Genomic DNA, 23858 nt, shown 5'->3' on the forward strand with positions numbered 1-23858 from the left:
ATGGTGGTTATTAGGATGATGATGGTGGTTATTAGGATGATGGTGGTGGTTATTAGGATGATGATGATGATGATAGTGTTTATTAGGATGATGGTGGTGGTGGTTATTAGGATGATGATGGTGGTTATTAGGATGATGGTGGTGGTTATTAGGATGATGGTGGTTATTAGGATGATGATGATGGTGGTTATTAGGATGATGATGATGGTGGTTATTAGGATGATGATGGTGGTTATTAGGATGATGATGGTGGTTATTAGGATGATGATGGTGGTTATTAGGATGATGATGATGGTGGTTATTAGGATGATGATGATGGTTATTAGGATGATGATGATGGTGGTTATTAGGATGATGGTGGTGGTGGTTATTAGGATGATGATGGTGGTTATTAGGATGATGATGGTGGTTATTAGGATGATGATGATGGTTATTAGGATGATGATGGTTATTAGGATGATGATGATGGTGTTTATTAGGATGATGGTGGTGGTGGTTATTAGGATGATGATGGTGGTTATTAGGATGATGGTGGTGGTTATTAGGATGATGGTGGTTATTAGGATGATGATAGTGGTTATTAGGATGATGGTGGCGGTGGTTATAATAATGATGGTGGTGGTTATTAGGATGATGGTGGTGGTTATTAGGATTATGGTGGCGGTTATTAGGATGATGATGATGGTGGTTATTAGGATGATGATGGTGGTTATTAGGATGATGATGGTGGTTATTAGGATGATGATGATGATGGTTATTAGGATGATGATGGTTATTAGGATGATGATGATGGTGGTTATTAGGATGATGGTGGTGGTGGTTATTAGGATGATGGTGGTTATTAGGAGGATGGTGGTGGTGGTTATTAGGATCATGATGCTGGTTATTAGGATGATGATGATAGTGGTTATTAGGATGATGGTGGTGGTTATAAGGATGATGGCGGTGGTTATTAGGATGATGGTGGTGGTTATTAGGATCATGATGGTGGTTATTAGGATCATGATGGTGGTTATTAGGATGATGGTGGTGGTGGTTATTAGGATGATGGTGGTGGTTATTAGGATGATGGTGGTGGTTATTAGGATGATGATGGTGGTTATTAGGATGGTGATGGTGGTTATTAGGATGATGGTGGTGGTGGTGGTTATTAGGTTGATGATGGTGGTGGTTATTAGGTTGATGATGGTGGTGGTTATTAGGTTGATGATGGTGGTGGTTATTAGGATGATGATGGTGGTGGTTATTAGGATGATGATGGTGGTGGTTATTAGGTTGATGATGGTGGTGGTTATTAGGATGATGATGATTGTAAAGGGAAGTGTTTTATTGATGTGTCTCTTGTCCAATCGGACCTGCTGTAGGGCAGTATTCACATTATACCTCTGCTTGCTGTGTAGAAATTGAGGCTGGGGGGAGATATTGCTGCCCATGTATCAGAACTGGCCCAAAAGAAAAAGTGGCGTCCGGCTCTGATTGGCGGATGTGTAACAGCAGAGACACGTGACCTCATCCACCAACCACACGACTGCATAATGAACGTATATAATATATAGCTAGTGCTCATCATGCTGCAGGCTATAAGTAAGCGGTGTGCAATAGTCTGCAGTCTATAAGTAAGCTGTGTGCAATAGTCTGCAGGCGTCAGGAGTGCAGAGCTTCAGCTTTTACCTTCTGCAGAATCATTAATCAGCAATTATTAGAAGGTCAAGGTCACTGGAGGTCGCACGCTTTACTCCGCGGACGCTGAATTATTTATGCGTCTTGTGGAGTCCTGCCAGTCCCAGCGACACCCAACACGTCCCTGATGCCGAACATGGTGAGAAGGACGGGGAGAGGCGTTCTGGTGGAGGGGCACTCATTGTCTCCTGCGCTCTGTAATATTCACATCTACAAAACTCCATAAACTCTCCGCGTCCTTATCTCGTTCTGGTCCTGGGTTACATCCAAAGCTGCAGTCACAATTCTGCTGTTACATCCTGTCTAATACTCCAGTCACATCAAGAGCTGCAGTCACAATTCTGGTGTTACATCCTGTCTAATACTCCAGTCACATCAAGAGCTGCAGTCACAATTCTGGTGTTATATGCTGGATTTCTTGTATTAAATTTGAACGTAGTTTTTCTTTGTACGGACTTATTGGAATTATTCAGATTTGAAAAACATAGCGGATTTCTTTCAAAAACAGCGCCACTCCTGTCCACAGGTTGTGCCTGGTATTACAGCTCACAGTAGACACAGTAGACAGGTAACACAGGAGATGTCACATAGTAGACAGGTAACACAGGAGACATCACACAGTAGACAGGTAACACAGGAGACGTCACATAGTAGACAGGTAACACAGGAGACGTCACATAGTAGACAGGTAACACAGGAGACATCACACAGTAGACAGGTAACACAGGTGACGTCACACAGTAGACAGGTAACACAGGAGACGTCACACAGTAGACAGGTAACACAGGTGACGTCACACAGTAGACAGGTAACACAGGAGACGTCACATAGTAGACAGGTAACAAAGGAGACGTCACATAGTAGACAGGTAACACAGGAGACATCACACAGTAGACAGGTAACACAGGAGACATCACACAGTAGACAGGTAACACAGGAGACGTCACACATTAGACAGGTAACACAGGAGACGTCACATAGTAGACAGGTAACACAGGAGACATCACACAGTAGACAGGTAACACAGGTGACGTCACACAGTAGACAGGTAACACAGGAGACGTCACACAGTAAACAGGTAACACAGGTGACGTCACACAGTAGACAGGTAACACAGGAGACGTCACACAGTAGACAGGTAACACAGGAGACGTCACACAGTAGACAGGTAACACAGGAGACGTCACACAGTAGACAGGTAACACAGGAGACGTCACACAGTAGACAGGTAACACAGGAGACGTCAGACAGTAGACAGGTAACACAGGAGACGTCACACAGTAGACAGATAACACAGGAGACGTCACATAATAGACAGGTAACACAGGAGACGTCACATAGTAGACAGGTAACACAGGAGACGTCACATAGTAGAGAGGTAACACAGGAGACGTCACACAGTAGACAGGTAACACAGGAGACGTCACACAGTAGACAGGTAACACAGGAGACATCACACAGTAGACAGGTAACACAGGAGACGTCACATAATAGACAGGTAACACAGGAGACGTCACACAGTAGACAGGTAACACAGGAGATGTCACATAGTAGACAGGTAACACAGGAGACGTCACATAATAGACAGGTAACACAGGAGACGTCACACAGTAGACAGGTAACACAGGAGACATCACACAGTAGACAGGTAACACAGGAGACGTCACATAATAGACAGGTAACACAGGAGATGTCACACAGTAGACAGGTAACACAGGAGACGTCACACAGTAGACAGGTAACACAGGAGACGTCACATAATAGACAGGTAACACAGGAGACGTCACATAGTAGACAGGTAACACAGGAGACGTCACACAGTAGACAGGTAACACAGGAGACGTCACATAGTAGACAGGTAACACAGGAGACGTCACACAGTAGACAGGTAACACAGGAGACGTTACATAGTAGACAGGTAACACAGGAGACATCACACAGTAGACAGGTAACACAGGAGACGTCACATAGTAGACAGGTAACACAGGAGACGTCACATAATAGACAGGTAACACAGGAGACGTCACACAGTAGATATGTAACACAGGTGACGTCACAGTAGACATGTAACACAGGAGACGTCACATAGTAGACAGGTAACACAGGAGACGTCACATAGTAGACAGGTAACACAGGAGACGTCACACAGTAGACAGGTAACACAGGAGACGTCACACAGTAGACAGGTAACACAGGAGACATCACACAGTAGACAGGTAACACAGGAGACGTCACATAGTAGACAGGTAACACAGGAGACGTCACACAGTAGACAGGTAACACAGGAGACGTCACATAGTAGACAGGTAACACAGGAGACGTCACACAGTAGACAGGTAACACAGGAGACGTTACATAGTAGACAGGTAACACAGGAGACATCACACAGTAGACAGGTAACACAGGAGACGTCACATAGTAGACAGGTAACACAGGAGACGTCACATAATAGACAGGTAACACAGGAGACGTCACACAGTAGATATGTAACACAGGTGACGTCACAGTAGACATGTAACACAGGAGACGTCACATAGTAGACAGGTAACACAGGAGACGTCACATAGTAGACAGGTAACACAGGAGACGTCACACAGTAGACAGGTAACACAGGAGACGTCACACAGTAGACAGGTAACACAGGAGACATCACACAGTAGACAGGTAACACAGGAGACGTCACATAGTAGACAGGTAACACAGGAGACGTCACACAGTAGACAGGTAACACAGGAGACGTCACACAGTAGACAGGTAACACAGGAGACATCACACAGTAGACAGGTAACACAGGAGACGTCACATAGTAGACAGGTAACACAGGAGACGTCACATAGTAGACAGGTAACACAGGAGACATCACACAGTAGACAGGTAACACAGGTGACGTCACAGTAGACAGGTAACACAGGAGACGTCACACAGTAGACAGGTAACACAGGAGACATCACACAGTAGACAGGTAACACAGGAGACGTCACACAGTAGACAGGTAACACAGGAGACGTCACATAATAGACAGGTAACACAGGAGACGTCACATAATAGACAGGTAACACAGGAGACGTCACACAGTAGACAGGTAACACAGGAGACGTCACACAGTAGACAGGTAACACAGGAGACATCACACAGTAGACAGGTAACACAGGAGACGTCACATAATAGACAGGTAACACAGGAGACGTCACACAGTAGACAGGTAACACAAGAGACGTCACATAGTAGACAGGTAACACAGGAGACGTCACACAGTAGACAGGTAACACAGGAGACGTCACATAGTAGACAGGTAACACAGGAGACGTCACACAGTAGACAGGTAACACAGGAGACGTCACATAGTAGACAGGTAACACAGGAGACGTCACATAATAGACAGGTAACACAGGAGACGTCACACAGTAGACAGGTAACACAGGAGACGTCACACTGTAGACAGGTAACACAGGAGACGTCACACTGTAGACAGGTAACACAGGAGACATCACACAGTAGACAGGTAACACAGGAGACGTCACATAATAGACAGGTCACACAGGAGACGTCACACAGTAGACAGGTAACACAGGAGACGTCACATAGTAGACAGGTAACACAGGAGACGTCACACAGTAGACAGGTAACACAGGAGACGTCACACAGTAGACAGGTAACACAGGAGACGTCACATAATAGACAGGTAACACAGGAGACGTCACACAGTAGACAGGTAACACAGGAGACGTCACACAGTAGACAGGTAACACAGGAGACGTCACACAGTAGACAGGTAACACAGGAGACGTCACACAGTAGACAGGTAACACAGGAGACGTCACATAATAGACAGGTAACACAGGAGACGTCACACAGTAGACAGGTAACACAGGAGACGTCACACAGTAGACAGGTAACACAGGAGACGTCACATAGTAGACAGGTAACACAGGAGACGTCACATAGTAGACAGGTAACACAGGAGACATCACACAGTAGACAGGTAACACAGGAGACGTCACATAGTAGACAGGTAACACAGGAGACATCACACAGTAGACAGGTAACACAGGAGACGTCACACAGTAGACAGGTAACACAGGAGACGTCACACAGTAGACAGGTAACACAGGAGACGTCACATAGTAGACAGGTAACACAGGAGACGTCACACAGTAGACAGGTAACACAGGAGACGTCACACAGTAGACAGGTAACACAGGAGACGTCACATAGTAGACAGGTAACACAGGAGACATCACATAATAGACAGGTAACACAGGAGACGTCACACAGTAGACAGGTAACACAGGAGACGTCACACAGTAGACAGGTAACACAAGAGACATCACACAGTAGACAGGTAACACAGGAGACGTCACACAGTAGACAGGTAACACAGGAGACGTCACATAGTAGACAGGTAACACAGGAGACGTCACATAGTAGACAGGTAACACAGGAGACATCACACAGTAGACAGGTAACACAGGAGACGTCACACAGTAGACAGGTAACACAGGTGACGTCACATAATAGACAGGTAACACAGGAGACGTCACACAGTAGACAGGTAACACAGGAGACGTCACACAGTAGACAGGTAACACAGGAGACGTCACACAGTAGACAGGTAACACAGGAGACGTCACATAGTAGACAGGTAACACAGGAGACGTCACACAGTAGACAGGTGATATCGGGGTCGCTGGGAGGTGACCATACATTCATTCTATGATATCATCGGTCACATGACTCTGCAGGAAACAGCTGATTGGTTCACGCGTTTCGTCCTCACCTATCAGCAGCTTTGGGAAGTTAGACGTCTCGATGTTGTGATAATAGATGATGGACGTGATTCCGGCCAGGAAAGCCATGAGCGCCGGCATGTAGAGGTGCAGATGCCGCGACCTGGAGAATCAGAAAAGGCAGAAAGTACAGAACAGAGTTTTATATTTGATGATAAAATAATAAAAGCGGAAGATCAGGAGTGTAATTATATATATACCCGGAAGATCAGGAGTGTGATATATATATACCCGGAAGATCAGGAGTGTGATATATATATACCCGGAAGATCAGGAGTGTGATATATATATACCCGGAAGATCAGGAGTGTAATATATATATACCCGGAAGATCAGGAGTGTGATATATATATACCCGGAAGATCAGGAGTGTGATATATATATACCCGGAAGATCAGGAGTGTGATATATATATACCCGGAAGATCAGGAGTGTAATTATATATATATATACCCGGAAGATCAGGAGTGTGATATATATATACCCGGAAGATCAGGAGTGTGATATATATATACCCGGAAGATCAGGAGTGTGATATATATATACCCGGAAGATCAGGAGTGTAATATATATATACCCGGAAGATCAGGAGTGTGATATATATATACCCGGAAGATCAGGAGTGTAATATATATATACCCGGAAGATCAGGAGTGTGATATATATATACCCGGAAGATCAGGAGTGTAATTATATATATATATATACCCGGAAGATCAGGAGTGTAATATATATTTTTCCCCCCTCGTTCTGCCCTCAATCCCCCATAGTGATAAAGTGAGAACAGAATGTTTGTTCTTTACTAATTAAATGATAAAGAAAATCTGAAATCTGACATTTTATAAGTCTTCAGCCCCTTTACTCAGGATCAGGTGAAGCCCCTTTACTCAGGATCAGGTGAAGCCCATTTACTCAGGATCAGGTGAAGCCCCTTTACTCGGGATCAGGTGAAGCCCCTTTACTCGGGATCAGGTGAAGCCCCTTTACTCGGGATCAGGTGAAGCCCCTTTACTCAGGATCAGGTGAAGCCCCTTTACTCAGGATCAGGTGAAGCCCCTTTACTCAGGATCAGGTGAAGCCCCTTTGCTCAGGATTAGGTGAAGCCCCTTTACTCAGGATCAGGTGAAGCCCCTTTACTCAGGATCAGGTGAAGCCCCTTTACTCAGGATCAGGTGAAGCCCCTTTACTCAGGATCAGGTGAAGCCCCTTTACTCGGGATCAGGTGAAGCCCCTTTACTCGGGATCAGGTGAAGCCCCTTTACTCGGGATCAGGTGAAGCCCCTTTACTCGGGATCAGGTGAAGCCCCTTTACTCAGGATCAGGTGAAGCCCCTTTACTCAGGATCAGGTGAAGCCCCTTTACTCAGGATCAGGTGAAGCCCCTTTGCTCAGGATCAGGTGAAGCCCCTTTACTCAGGATCAGGTGAAGCCCCTTTACTCAGGATCAGGTGAAGCCCCTTTACTCAGGATCAGGTGAAGCCCCTTTACTCAGGATCAGGTGAAGCCCCTTTACTCAGGATCAGGTGAAGCCCCTTTGGCGGTGGTAACGGCCTCCAGTCTTGGATTTGATGATCGGTTTACGCCTGGATTTGGGGATTTTCTGCCATTCTTCTCTGCAGATCCTCTCCGCTCTGTCAGGTCGGATGGTGACGTCGGTGGACGGACATTTTCAGGTCTCCCCAGAGATGTTTTATTGGGTACAAGTCAGGAGTCTGGCCGGGCCACCCACGGACATTCACAGAGTTGTCCTCCCACCTCCACTGTGTGGTCTCGGCTTTATGCTTAGGGTCATTGTCTTGGAAGGTGAACCTTTGGCCCAGTCTGAGGTCCAGAGCACTTTAGGTTTTCATTAAGAAGATCTCTGTACTTTGCACCATTCATCTATCCCTCACCCCTGACCAGACTCCCTGTACAAGTTGAGGAATAACTCCCCCACAGTATAATGCTGGCCCCATCATGCTCTACTGTAGGGATGGTATTGGGCAGTTGATGGACAGTTCCTGGTCTCCTCCAGATATGACGCTGCCCCCCATCACGATCTACTGTAGGGATGGTATTGGGCAGGTGATGGGCAGTTCCTGGTCTCCTCCAGATATGACGCTGCCCCCCATCACCCCCACCATGATCTACTGTAGGGATGGTATTGGGCAGGTGATGGGCAGTTCCTGGTCTCCTCCAGATATGACGCTGCCCCCCATCACCCCCACCATGATCTACTGTAGGGATGGTATTGGGCAGGTGATGGGCAGTTCCTGGTCTCCTCCAGATATGACACTGCCCCCCATCACCACCACCATGCTCTACTGTAGGGATGGTGTTGGGTAGGTGATGGGCAGTCCCTGGTCTTCTCCTCCAGACATGACGCTGCCCCCCATCACCACCACCATGCTCTACTGTAGGGATGGTGTTGGGTAGGTGATGGGCAGTTCCTGGTCTCATCCAGGGGTCCTTTAGGTGCTTTGTTGTAACCTCCAGGAGGCTTTCATGTGTCTATTACGGAGGAGCGGCTTCTTTCTGATCACGCTGCCATAAAGCCCAGATTGCTGGAGTGCTGCAGTGATGGTCGACCTTCTGGAAGTTTCTCCCATCTGAACACAGGCTCTTTGGGGCTCAGCCAGAGTGAACATTGGGTTATTGGTCACCTCTTACCATGGTCCTTCTCCCCCGATTACTTAGTTTGGCGCGGCGGCTCTAGGGAGAGTCGTGGTTCTTCCAAACTTCTTCCATTTAAGAATTATGGAGGCCACTGTGATCCTGGGAACTTTGCAGCAGACATTATTTTGACCCCTTTTCCAGATCTGTCCCTTCACAATCCTGTCTCTGAGCTCTACAGGCCATTCTTTCCTCCTCATGGCTTGGTTTTTGCTCTGATATACATTGTCAGCTGTGTGACCTTATATAGACAGGAGCGTGTCTTTCCAAATCATGTCCAATCAAATGAATTTAACACCGGTGGAGCCAATCAAGTTGTAGAAACATTTCACAGATCTAGAGAAACGGGAGACCCCGGAGCTAAATGTCAAGTGTCATAACAAAGGGTCTGAATACTTTTTGAACATTCTGTTGTCGCTTTGTCATTATGGGGGTTTGAGAAGGAAAAACTGGAAGATGATGAAGAAGATGATGAAGATGGATAATGAAGATGATGGATGAAGAAGATGAAGCAAATGATGGACGAAGAAGATGATGGACGAAGAAGATGGACGAGGAAGAAGATGATGGACGAGGAAGAATATGATGGACGAGGAAGAATATGATGGATGAGGAAGAAGATGATGGATGAGGAAGAAGATGATGGATGAGGAAGAATATGATGGATGAGGAAGAAGATGATGGATGATGAAGAAGATGATGGATGATGAAGAAGATGATGGATGATGAAGAAGATGATGGATGATGAAGAAGATGATGGATGAAGAAGATGATGTACGAAGATTATGGATGATGAAGAAGATGATGGATGAAGAAGATGATGTACGAAGAAGATGATGGACGAAGATGATGATGGACGAAGAAGATGATGGATGAAGAAGATGATGGATGAAGAAGATGATGGATGAAGAAGATGATGGACGAAGAAGAAGATGATGGATGAGGAAGAAGATGATGGATGATGAAGAAGATGATGGATGATGAAGAAGATGATGGATGATGAAGAAGATGATGGAGGAAGAAGATGATGGACGAAGATGATGATCGACGAAGAAGATGATGGAAGAAGAAAATGATGGATGAAGAAGATGATGGACGAAGAAGATGATGGACGAAGAAGATGATGGACGAAGAAGATGATGGATGAAGAAGATGATGGACGAAGATGATGATCGACGAAGAAGATGATGGAAGAAGAAAATGATGGACGAAGAAGATGATGGACGAAGAAGATGATGGACGAAGAAGATGATGGACGAAGAAGATGATGGACGAAGAAGATGATGGACGAAGAAGATGATGGACGAAGATGATGGACGAAGAAGATGATGGACGAAGAAGATGATGGACGAAGAAGAAGATGATGGATGAGGAAGAATATGATGGATGAGGAAGAAGATGATAGATGAAGAAGATGATGGATGATGAAGATGATGGATGATGAAGAAGATGATGGATGAAGAAGATGATGGACGAAGAAGATGATGGATGAAGAAAATGATGAATATTAAGGCTGGTGGGGTGGAGGAGTTCATGAGGAGCCACACGGCTGAGAGCTCTACGTAAATGTCATCATCCGTGAGAGGTCGGCAGTGGTCGCTGTGGGAACGGACTTGGCAGATCACATGGAATTTCCTGACAACGCGTGAGTCACATGGACAGGGAGCAGCAACACACGTTCCTCGTGGATAATGACTTACCCAGCGGACACGATGCCCTCGGCAATTTCACAGACCAACACGAAGAGGAGGATGAAGGTCAGGATCCAGCGCAGGTTGTGGCCCGGGAAATGCAGCCACGTGCTGTGATGAATGTGGACCTTGGAGCTCTGACTCCCCCACCCTGCAAGAGAGAATCCAGATGACGAGATCACGGGACGAGGAATGATTGCTGCCCCTAAACAATCAACCACAGGAATGTTTTACGCGGAAATGAGAAACGGTAAATCATTGAGGAGGCGTCAGACTGCGGCGATCTCTCACGAATGGGGAGGAGTCAGACTGCGGCGATATCTCACGAATGAGGCGGCGCCGAAGCTCCAAAACCCCTTCACATTCTCCGGACAAAAGTCAAAGCCCCAAAATGGGGCCATAAAAAACAACGATAGAAAATCTACCGCAAATTCTCAAAAGATCATCAAGGTCCAAGTCTACAGACAGCGAATTATAGTCTAGACCTGGCGTAACACCGCGCCAAAGCCACAAACGACTGCACCGGAGGAATAACCTGCACTGGAGAAGTAGTACCATGCAGTGTCCACTTATACCGCTCAGGAGTAGTAGTACTGTGCAGTGTCTATACAGCCATATCACATACATATTATATACTGCTATATACATATCTCATACACATTATATACATGTCACATACACATTATATACTGCTATATACATATCTCATACACATTATATACATGTCACATACACATTATATCAGTGGCGGACACAGACTGCAAAAGGCCCCTGTGCAGATAATGTGCCAGGGCCCCCCCCCCCCACCCCGCAAACTTCTCATGGCCGACGGTCCGCTTTCAGCTGCATCGCTGGGTCTCCTAAGTGACCCAACAATGCAGCACTAGCAGCCGGGGCGTCACTAAGGCTGGGTTCACACACACACTATTTACGGACGTAATTTGGGCGTTTTAGCATTGAATTACATCCGAAAATGCGGCTCAAAAGCGTCGGAAAACATCTGCCCATTCATTTGAATGGGTCTTACGATGTTCTGTGCCGATGGTCATTTTTTTTTACGCGCCGCTGTCGAAAGGCGGCGCGTAAAAAACTGCCTGTCACTTCTTCAGATGTAAATGGAGCCGTTTTCCATGGACTCCATGGAAAACCAGCTTCAATTACTTCCGTAGTGGACGCAGCAAAAGACGCCTGCACATGCCATTACGGCTGAAATTACGGTGCTGTTTTCTCCTGAAAACAGCACAGTAATTTCAGCCGTAACAGACGCTGCCGTGTGAACATACCCTCAGGGCTTAAAATGTCCGGGAAATAGCCCCAATACATATGTGTCCGCCCCAAAAAAAAGTGTGTGTATAGGAGACAGCATAGCATATCTATAGCACTACGACCCTATAAACTATGGATAGGATTAGATACAGTGGCTGAGCAGACAGTATCACACATGATAGGATTAGATACAGTGGCTCAGAAGGCAGTATCACACATGATAGGATTAGATACACAGCTCAGCAGACAGTATCACACATGATAGGATTAGATACAGTGGCCCAGCAGACAGTATCACACATGATAGGATTAGATACAGTGGCTCAGCAGACAGTACCACACATGATAGGATTAGATACAGTGGCTCAGCAGACAGTACCACACATGATAGGATTAGATACAGTGGCTCAGCAGACAGTATCACACATGATAGGATTAGATACAGTGGCTCAGCAGACAGTACCACACATTATAGGATTAGATACAGTGGCTCAGCAGACAGTATCACACATGATAGGATTAGATACAGTGGCTCAGCAGACAGTATCACACATGATCGGATTAGATATAGGGCCCAGCACAGTATCATACATGATTGGATTAGATACACAGCTCAGCAGACTGTATCACACATGATAGGATTAGATACAGGGCCCAGCTCGCTGACATTGCGGCTCCAGCGCTGGACCCAGGAAAGGTAAGAATAATAATTTTGCTTCTTTATGTGTTACTGATTATTTTTGTGTGTTTGTGTTTTTTTTACAGGTTCGGTTGTTGGACTTCGGATACGAGGACTTCAATGACGGCGTTTTTTTTATTCTCAATAAAATGGTTAATGAGGGTTGTGTTTTTATTTCAATAAAAAAAATTTCTATGTGCTTGTATCTTTTTAAACTTTATTATCACCGCCTTAGTAATGGCCGCTGGCTGATTGACAACCTCCATTACTAAGGCGAGGCTTAATGTTAGCCGGTGCAGAGTCTACACTAACCCCCATTATTACCCCGGTACCCACCGCCACCAGGGGTACTGGGAAGAGCCGGGTACAAACCAGTACCCGACCAGCTGTAGTGACGGGCAGGCACCGGGGTGGCCGCAGGCTGGTAGTATTAGGCTGGGGAAGGCCAAAAACAGTGGCCCTTCCCACCCTTGTAATGCTGCCTGCTGCTGCTGTGTTGTATCTGGCTGGTTATGAAAATTGGGGGGGACCCGACATCGTTCTTTCCAATTATTTTTTAAATGACGTGGCGTCCCCCCCATTTTCATAACCAGCCAGATACAATAAAGCAGCAGCAGCCTAGCATCACCAGGGTAGGAAGGGCCACTGTATCTGGCCTTTCCCCTCCTGATAATACCAGCCTGCGGCCACCCCAGTGGCCGACCATCACTACAGATGGTCAGGTACTGGATCGTACCCGGCTCTTCCCAGCACCCCTGGTGGCGGTGGGTACCGGGGTAATAAAGGGGGTTAGTGTTAGCCTCTGCACCGGCTAACACTAAGCCCTGCCTTAGCAATGGATGCTGTCAATCAGCCGGCGGCCATTACTAAGGCGGTAGTAATATAGTTTAAAAAAAACCACAAAGACATAGAAAAAATATTTTATTGAAATAAAAAAAAAAAACACAACCCTCATTAACCATTTTATTAATAAAAAAAAAAGCTGTCATCGAAGTAGTCCTGGAATCCGCCGTAGTCCAACGACCGAACCTGTAAGAATACACACAAAAAATGATTAGTAACACATGTGTTAGGGTATGTGCACACACACTAATTACGTCCGGAATTGACGGACGTATTTCGGCCGCAAGTACCGGACCGAACACAGTGCAGGGAGCCGGGCTCCTAGCATTATACTTATGTAAGACGCTAGGAGTCCCTGCCTCGCTGCCGGACAACTGTCCAGTACTGAAAACATGATTACAGTACAGGACAGTTGTCCCACAGCGAGGCAGGGACTCCTAGCGTCGTACATAAGTACGACGCTAGGAGCCCGGCTCCCTGCAGTGTGTTCGGTCCGGTACTTGCGGCCGAAATACATCCGTCACTTACGGACGTAATTAGTGTCTGTGCACATACCCTAAGGCTTAGATACAGGGCCCATGTGTGATACTGTCTGTGGGACCCTGTATCTAAGCCTACCACAAGGTAGGCTTAGATACAGGGTCCAGCAGACAGTAATCTTATACAGTATAAGATTACTGTGTGCTGGGGCCCTGTATCTAAACCTACAGTGTGGTAGGCTTAGATACAGGGCCCAGCAGACAGGATCACGCATGGGCCATGTATCTAAGCCTACCATGTGATTGGCTTAGATACAGGGCCCAGCAGACAGCATCACACAATCTGTGATCCTGTCTCATGGGCCCCCTAAGCCTGCTACATCGTAGGCTTAGGGGTTGTGCAGTCCCTAAACATTGATGGCCTATCCTCAGGATAGGCCATCAATAGCTGATGTGTCGCCCGGGACCCGCAAATCAGCTGTTTTGAAGGGGCCGCAGCACTCGTACAAGAGCTGCTTCCCCTTCATTTCACTACTCGCCCACACTGTGAATCGCCGAAACCGATTCACAGTGTGACCGGAATGAAGTGACAGGAATGAAGGGGAGCAGCTCTCGTACGAGTGCTGCGGCCCCTTCAAAACAGCTGATTGGCGGGTCCCAGGAGTCGGACCCCGCCAGTCAGGGCTATCTTACCTTCCTCTTCGGCCGCGGCGGGAGTTCTGTCGTCTCGATGCTGTGCGCGGCGCATAGCGCTGTGACGTCATGTGCTGCGCACAGCGCCTGACGTCAGGACCTCCGCTGCGATCCGGAACCAGGAAGGTAAGTAAAGTATGTTACTATAGTAACAGGGGCCCGCGGCCCGAGTTACTATAGTAACTTTTTATTGATGTGGTGCGGGGGGCCGTGGGCCCCCCTGGCTTCGGGGCCCGGTCGCAATTGCGACCGCTGCGACCCCTATAGCTACGCCAGTGGTCCACGGGCCTCTGTCTCAGTCCTCAGCATCGCGCAGCTGAGAACTGAGTCGGCCAGCAGAGGAACGGGCCCCCTTCCCACGCGGGGCCCTTGTGCAGCTGCACCGGCTGCACATGCGGTATGTCCGCCCCTGCATTATATACTGCTATATACATATCTCATACACTGTAAAGGATCTGCCAGGCACTGCGGGGTTAACTCCCAGAACTAATCAGTCAGCACCTGAGAATACATCCCTGAGACTGACTCCTGCTTCCACCATTCAGGCTGGCAGGCTTAGGAGTGGGAGAGCCTATCGTAACCTGGCCAGACTCAGCTAGCTCCCGCCCTCGGTCTATTTAAGCCTGCACTTCCTGTCCCTCGGTGCTTGTTATTGCTTTTGTTTCCTTCCTTGTGGTTCCTGGCCCAGCTACAGCTCCTGCTATTTTTGATCCTGCTCCATACCGACCCTGGCTTACCGACTACTCTTCTGCTTTTCGTTTTGTACCTCGCACACTCCTGGCTTGACTCGGCTCGTTCACCACTCTGGTTGCTCACGGTGTTGCCGTGGGCAACGGCCCCTTTTCCTTGCTTGTGTTCCTTGTATGTTTGTCGTGTTTGTCGTGCACTTACTGAGCGCAGGGACCGCCGCCCAGTTGTACCCCGTCGCCTAGGGTGGGTCGTTGCAAGTAGGCAGGGACAGAGTGGCGGGTAGATTAGGGCTCACTTGTCCGTCTCCCTACCCCCTGCCGTTACATACACATTATATACATGTCACATACACATTATATACTGCTATATACATATCTCATACACATTATATACATGTCACATACACATTATATACTGCTATATACATATCTCATACACATTATTTACATGTCACATACACATTATATACTGCTATACACATATCCCATACACATTATATACATGTCACATACACACTATATACTGCTATATACATATCACATACACATCATATACATGGCACATACACATTATATACTGCTATATACATATCCCATACACATTATATACATGTCACATACACATTATATACATGTCACATACATATCACATACACATTATATACATGTCACATACATATCACATACACATTATATACATGTCACATACACATTATATACTGCTATATACATATCACATACACATTATATACATGTCACATACACATTATATACTGCTATATACATATCCCATACACATTATATACATGTCACATACACATTATATACTGCTATATACATATCACATACACATTATATACATGTCACATACACATTATATACATGTCACATACATATCACATACACATTATATACATGTCACATACACATTATATACATGTCACATACACATTATATACTGCTATATATCCCATACACATTATACACCTATCACATACACATTATCTACTGCTATATACATATCCCATACACATTATATACATGTCACATACACATTATATACTGCTATATACATATCACATACACATTATATACATGTCACATACACATTATATACTGCTATATACATATCCCATACACATTATATACCTATCACACACATTATATACTTCTGTATTGATATCCCATACACATTATATACTGCTGTATCCATATCCCATACACATTATATACTGCTATATACATATCACATACACATTATATACATGTCACATACACATTATATACTGCTATATACATATCACATACACATTATATACATGTCACATACACATTATATACCTATCACATACACATTATATACATGTCACATACACATTATATACGGCTATATACATATCACAAACACATTACATACATGTCACATACACATTATATACTGCTATATACATATCCCATACACATTATATAGCTATCACATACACATTATATACTTCTGTATCCATATCCCATACACATTATATACTGCTGTATACATATCCCATACACATGATATACCTATCACATACACATTATATACATGTCACATACACATTATATACTGCTATATACATATCACATTATATACATGTCACATACACATTATATACTGCTATATACATATCCCATACACATTATATACCTATCACATACACATTATATACTTCTGTATCCATATCCCATACACATTATATACTGCTGTATCCATATCCCATACACATTATATACATGTCACATACACATTATATACTGCTATATACATATCACATACACAGTATATACATGTCACATACACATTATATACTGCTATATACATATCACATACATATTATATACATGTCACATACACATTATATACTGCTATATACATATCCCATACACATTATATACATGTCACATACACATTATAAACTGCTATATACATATCACATACACATGATATACATGTCACATACACATTATATACGGCTATATACATATCCCATACACATTATATACTTCTGTATCCATATCCCATACACATTATATACTGCTGTATCCATATCCCATACACATTATATACTGCTGTATCCATATCCCATACACATTATATACGGCTATATACATATCACATACACATTATATACTTCTGTATCCATATCCCATACACATTATATACTGCTGTATCCATATCCCATACACATTATATACTGCTGTATCCATATCCCATACACATTATATACTGCTATATCCACATCCCATACACATTATATACTGCTATATCCATATCCCATACACATTATATCCATATCCAATACACATTATATACCTATCACATACACATTATATACTGCTATATACATATCACATACACATTATATACATGTCACATACACATTATATACATATCACATATACTGCTATATACACATCATATACTCTACAAAATCTATATTTCTTTATCTCTTCAGGAGTTCATCTGGATCGTTTCCTGTGTTTGGACCTGGAATTCTCAGTTTCTGCCCAGAATTTCCTGATTTACTTTTGCAGAAAGACGACGGTGCCGCCATATATGGGATTAATGATCGGGGATCGGGGAGGATAGTGACTCGTTATCAGCACCTGTCCATCTAATATAATGGATCTTCCCCATGGCCAGCAGTGACCGCAGCACCACGTACAGGACACACTGACCCTACACCCCGATCCCCATCACTGCCCTGTGTGGATACAGTTGTAGCAGAGCTGAACCAGTCATGACTATAAGTCTAATGTCAGCAAATACCAATACAGACGATGCCCAACACCTTATTAAAATAGAGGGTCACTGGCCACCAGTACCGGGGGGCGGCCGGGAGTGCTGGGGATGGAGAGAGTCCCTCACAGAAGCTTCATGTCTAAAACTATTTCCTGGGGTAACACTGGTGGAGGAGGATCTGGTGTACTTATACACATAATGCAGTAGATGTTACCTGCAGTCCTATGTAACACCACAGATAACACAGTGATATCTCTCTGACTACAGATAATGTAGTAGTGTTACCTGCAGTCCTATGTAACACCACAGATAACACAGTGATAACTCTCTGATTACAGATAATGTAGTAGATGTTACCTGCAGTCCTATGTAACACCACAGATAACAGTGATAACTCTCTGAGTACAGATAATGGAGTAGTGTTACCTGCAGTCCTATGTAACACCACAGATAACAGTGATAACTCTCTGAGTACAGATAATGTAGTAGATGTTACCTGCAGTCCTATGTAACACCACAGATAACACAGTGATAACTCTCTGATTACAGATAATGTAGTAGATGTTACCTGCAGTCCTATGTAACACCACAGATAACAGTGATAACTCTCTGAGTACAGATAATGGAGTAGTGTTACCTGCAGTCCTATGTAACACCACAGATAACAGTGATAACTCTCTGAGTACAGATAATGTAGTAGATGTTACCTGCAGTCCTATGTAACACCACAGATAACACAGTGATAACTCTCTGATTACAGATAATGTAGTAGATGTTACCTGCAGTCCTATGTAACACCACAGATAACACAGTGATAACACTTTGAGTACTGATAATGTAGTAGATATTACCTGCAGTCCTATGTAACACCACAGATAACACAGTGATAACTCTCTGAGTACAAATAATGTAGTAATGTTACCTGCAGTCCTATGCAACAACACAGATAACACAGTGATAACTCTCTGAGTACAGATAATGTAGTAGAGGTTACCTGCAGTCCTATGTAACACCACAGATACAGTGATAACTCTATGATTACAGATAATGTAGTAGTGTCACCTGCAGTCCTATGTAACACCACAGATAACACAGTGATAACTCTCTGAGTACAGATAATGTAGTAGTATTACCTGCAGTCCTATGTAACACCACAGATAACACACAGTGCTAACTCTCTGAGTACAGATAATGTAGTAGATGTTACCTGCAGTCCTATGTAACACACAGATAACACAGTGATAACTCTCTGATTACTGATACTGTGGTAGATGATACCTGCAGTCCTATGTAACACCACAGATTACACAGTGATAACTCTCTGAGTACAGATATGTAGTAGATGTTACCCTGCAGTCCTATGTAACACCACAGATAACACAGTGATAACTCTCTGAATACAGATAATGTGGTAGATGATACCTGCAGTCCTATGTAACACCACAGATAACACAGTGATAACTCTCTGAGTGCAGATAATGTAGTAGTTACCTGCAGTCCTATGTAACACCACAGATAACACAGTGATAACTCTCTGATTACAGATAATGTAGTAGATGTCACCTGCAGTCCCATGTAACACCACAGATAACACAGTGATACCTCTCTGAGTACAGATAATGTAGTAGATGTCACCTGCAGTCCTATGTAACACCACAGATAACAGTGATAACTCTCTGATTACAGATAATGTAGTAGATGTTACCTGCAGTCCTATGTAACACCACAGATAACACAGTGATAACTCTCTGATTACAGATAATGTAGTAGATGTCACCTGCAGTCCTATGTAACACCACAGATAACACAGTGATAACTCTCTCAGTACAGATAATGTAGTAGATGTCACCTGCAGTCCTATGTAACACCACAGATAACACAGTGATAACTCTCTGACTACAGAGAATGCAGTAGATGTTACCTGCAGTCCTATGTAACACCACAGATAACACAGTGATATCTCTCTGATTACAGATAATGTAGTAGATGTCACCTGCAGTCCTATGTAACACCACAGATAACACAGTGATAACTCTCAGTACAGATAATGTAGTAGTATTACCTGCAGTCCTATGTAACACCACAGATAACACAATGATAACTCTCTGACTACAGATAATGCAGTAGATGTTACCTGCAGTCCTATGTAACACCACAGATAACACAGTGATATCTCTCTGAGTACAGATAATGTAGTGTTACCTGCAGTCCTATGTAACACCACAGATAACAGTGATATCTCTCTGAGTACAGATAATGTCGTAGATGTCACCTGCAGTCCTATGTAACACCACAGATAACACAATGATAACTCTCTGACTACAGATAATGTAGTAGATGTTACCTGCAGTCCTATGTAACACCACAGATAACACAGTGATAACTCTCTGAGTACAGATAATGTCGTAGATGTCACCTGCAGTCCTATGTAACACCACAGATAACACAATGATAACTCTCTGAGTACAGATAATGTCGTAGATGTCACCTGCAGTCCTATGTAACACCACAGATAACACAATGATAACTCTCTGAGTACAGATAATGTCGTAGATGTCACCTGCAGTCCTATGTAACACCACAGATAACACAATGATAACTCTCTGACTACAGATAATGTAGTAGATGTTACCTGCAGTCCTATGTAACACCACAGATAACACAGTGATAACTCTCTGAGTACAGATAATGTCGTAGATGTCACCTGCAGTCCTATGTAACACCACAGATATCACAGTGATAACTCTCTGAGTACAGATAATGTCGTAGATGTCACCTGCAGTCCTATGTAACACCACAGATAACACAATGATAACTCTCTGAATACACATAATGTAGTAGATGTTACCTGCAGTCCTATGTAACACCACAGTGATAACTCTCTGATTACAGATAATGTAGTAGATGTTACCTGCAGTCCTATGTAACACCACAGATAACACAGTGATAACTCTCAGTACAGATAATGTAGTAGATGTTACCTGCAGTCCTATGTAACTCCACAGATAACACAGTGATAACTCTCTGAGTGCAGATAATGTAGTAGATGTTACCTGCAGTCCTATGTAACACCGCTGATAACAGTGATAACTCTCTGAGTACAGATAATGTAGTAGTGTTACCTGCAGTCCTATGTAACACCACAGATAACACAGTGATAACTCTCAGTACAGATAATGTAGTAGATGTTACCTGCAGTCCTATGTAACACCACAGATAACACAGTGATAACTCTCTGAGTACAGATAATGTAGTAGTGTTACCTGCAGTCCTATGTAACTCCACAGATAACACAGTGATAACTCTCTGAGTACAGATAATGTAGTAGATGTTACCTGCAGTCCTATGTAACACCACAGATAACACAGTGATAACTCTCTGAGTACAGATAATGTAGTAGTGTTACCTGCAGTCCTATGTAACTCCACAGATAACACAGTGATAACTCTCTGAGTACAGATAATGTAGTAGTGTTACCTGCAGTCCTATGTAACACCACAGATAACACAGTGATAACTCTCAGTACAGATAATGTAGTAGATGTTACCTGCAGTCCTATGTAACACCACAGATAACACAGTGATAACTCTCTGATTACAGATAATGTAGCAGTGTTACCTGCAGTCCTATGTAACACCACAGATAACACAGTGATAACTCTCTGAGTACAGATAATGTAGTAGATGTTACCTGCAGTCCTATGTAACTCCACAGATAACACAGTGATAACTCCCTGAGTGCAGATAATGTAGTAGATGTTACCTGCAGTCCTATGTAACACCGCTGATAACAGTGATAACTCTCTGAGTACAGATAATGTAGTAGTGTTACCTGCAGTCCTATGTAACACCACAGATAACACAGTGATAACTCTCTGAGTACAGATAATGTAGTATATGTTACCTGCAGTCCTATGTAACACCACAGATAACACAGTGATAACTCTCTGAGTACAGATAATGTAGTAGATGTTACCTGCAGTCCTATGTAACTCCACAGATAACACAGTGATAACTCTCTGAGTACAGATAATGTAGTAGTGTTACCTGCAGTCCTATGTAACACCACAGATAACACAGTGATAACTCTCAGTACAGATAATGTAGTAGATGTTACCTGCAGTCCTATGTAACTCCGCAGATAACACAATGATAACTCTCAGTACAGATAATGTAGTAGATGTCACCTGCAGTCCTATGTAACACCACAGATAACACAGTGATAACTCTCAGTACAGATAATGTAGTAGATGTTACCTGCAGTCCTATGTAACACCACAGATAACACAGTGATAACTGTCTGAGTACAGATAATGTAGTAGTGTTACCTGCAGTCCTATGTAAACCACAGATAACAGTGATAACTCTCTGAGTACAGATAATGTAGTAGTGTTACCTGCAGTCCTATGTAACTCCACAGATAACACAGTGATAACTCTCAGTACAGATAATGTAGTAGATGTTACCTGCAGTCCTATGTAACACCACAGATAACACAGTGATAACTCTCTGATTACAGATAATGTAGTAGTGTTACCTGCAGTCCTATGTAACACCACAGATAACACAGTGATAACGCTCGGAATACAGATAATGTAATAGATGTTACCTGCAGTCCTATGTAACACCACAGATAACAGTGATAACTCTCTGATTACAGATAATGTAGTAGATGTTACCTGCAGTCCTATGTAACACCACAGATAACACAGTGATAACTCTCAGTACAGATAATGTAGTAGATGTTACCTGCAGTCCTACGTAACACCACAGATAACACAGTGATAACTCCCTGAGTACATATAATGTTTTAGTGTTACCTGCAGTCCTATGTAACACCACAGATAACACACAGTGATAACTCTCTGATTACAGATAATGTAGTATATGTTACCTGCAGTCCTATGTAACACCACAGATAACACACAGTGATAACTCTCTGAGTACAGATAATGTAGTAGATGTTACCTGCAGTCCTATGTAACACCACAGATAACACAGTGATAACTCTCTGATTACAGATAATGTAGTAGATGTTACCTGCAGTCCTATGTAACACCACAGATAACACACAGTGATAACGCTCTGATTACAGATAATGTAGTAGTGTTACCTGCAGTCCTATGTAACACCACAGATAACACAGTGATAACTCTCTGAGTACAGATAATGTAGTAGATGTCACCTGCAGTCCTATGTAACACCACAGATAACAGTGATAACTCTCTGATTACAGATAATGTAGTAGATGTTACCTGCAGTCCTATGTAACACCACAGATAACACAGTGATAACTCTCTGAATACAGATAATGTAGTAGGTGTTACCTGCAGTCCTATGTAACACCACAGATAACACAGTGATAGCTTATGTAATTTATAGTGTCTATATGTGTCTGTGTGTATATATGTGTATACTATATAGTGTATGGGCTGTATATATATGTGTATAGTATATAGTGTATGGACTGTATATATGTGTATAGTAGATAGTGTATGGACTGTATATATGTGTATAGTAGATAGTGTATGGACTGTATATATGTGTAGAGTATATAGTGTATGGGCTGTATATATGTGTATAGTATATAGTGTATGGACTGTATATATGTATATAGTGTATGGA

The 23858-nt window shown here is 43.6% G+C and overlaps 1 protein-coding gene across 1 annotated transcript in view; it reads right to left on the reverse strand.

Moving 5' to 3' along the window:
* Positions 1 to 23858, reverse strand: part of LOC142699464 (ATP-binding cassette sub-family C member 8-like) — a gene marked incomplete at its 3' end in the record, with an annotated part of 108455 nt that overhangs the window by 77433 nt on the left and 7164 nt on the right. Inside the window, exons 2-3 of the mRNA XM_075848053.1 lie at positions 10819 to 10960; positions 6458 to 6570 (exon numbers count right to left, since the gene is read on the reverse strand). Coding sequence (XP_075704168.1) covers positions 6458 to 6570; positions 10819 to 10960 — 255 coding nt within the window. The remainder of the gene's footprint in view (positions 1 to 6457; positions 6571 to 10818; positions 10961 to 23858) is intronic.

Source organism: Rhinoderma darwinii, unplaced genomic scaffold, assembly GCF_050947455.1.
Source record: "Rhinoderma darwinii isolate aRhiDar2 unplaced genomic scaffold, aRhiDar2.hap1 Scaffold_1587, whole genome shotgun sequence".
Taxonomy (NCBI): Eukaryota; Metazoa; Chordata; class Amphibia; order Anura; family Rhinodermatidae; genus Rhinoderma; species Rhinoderma darwinii.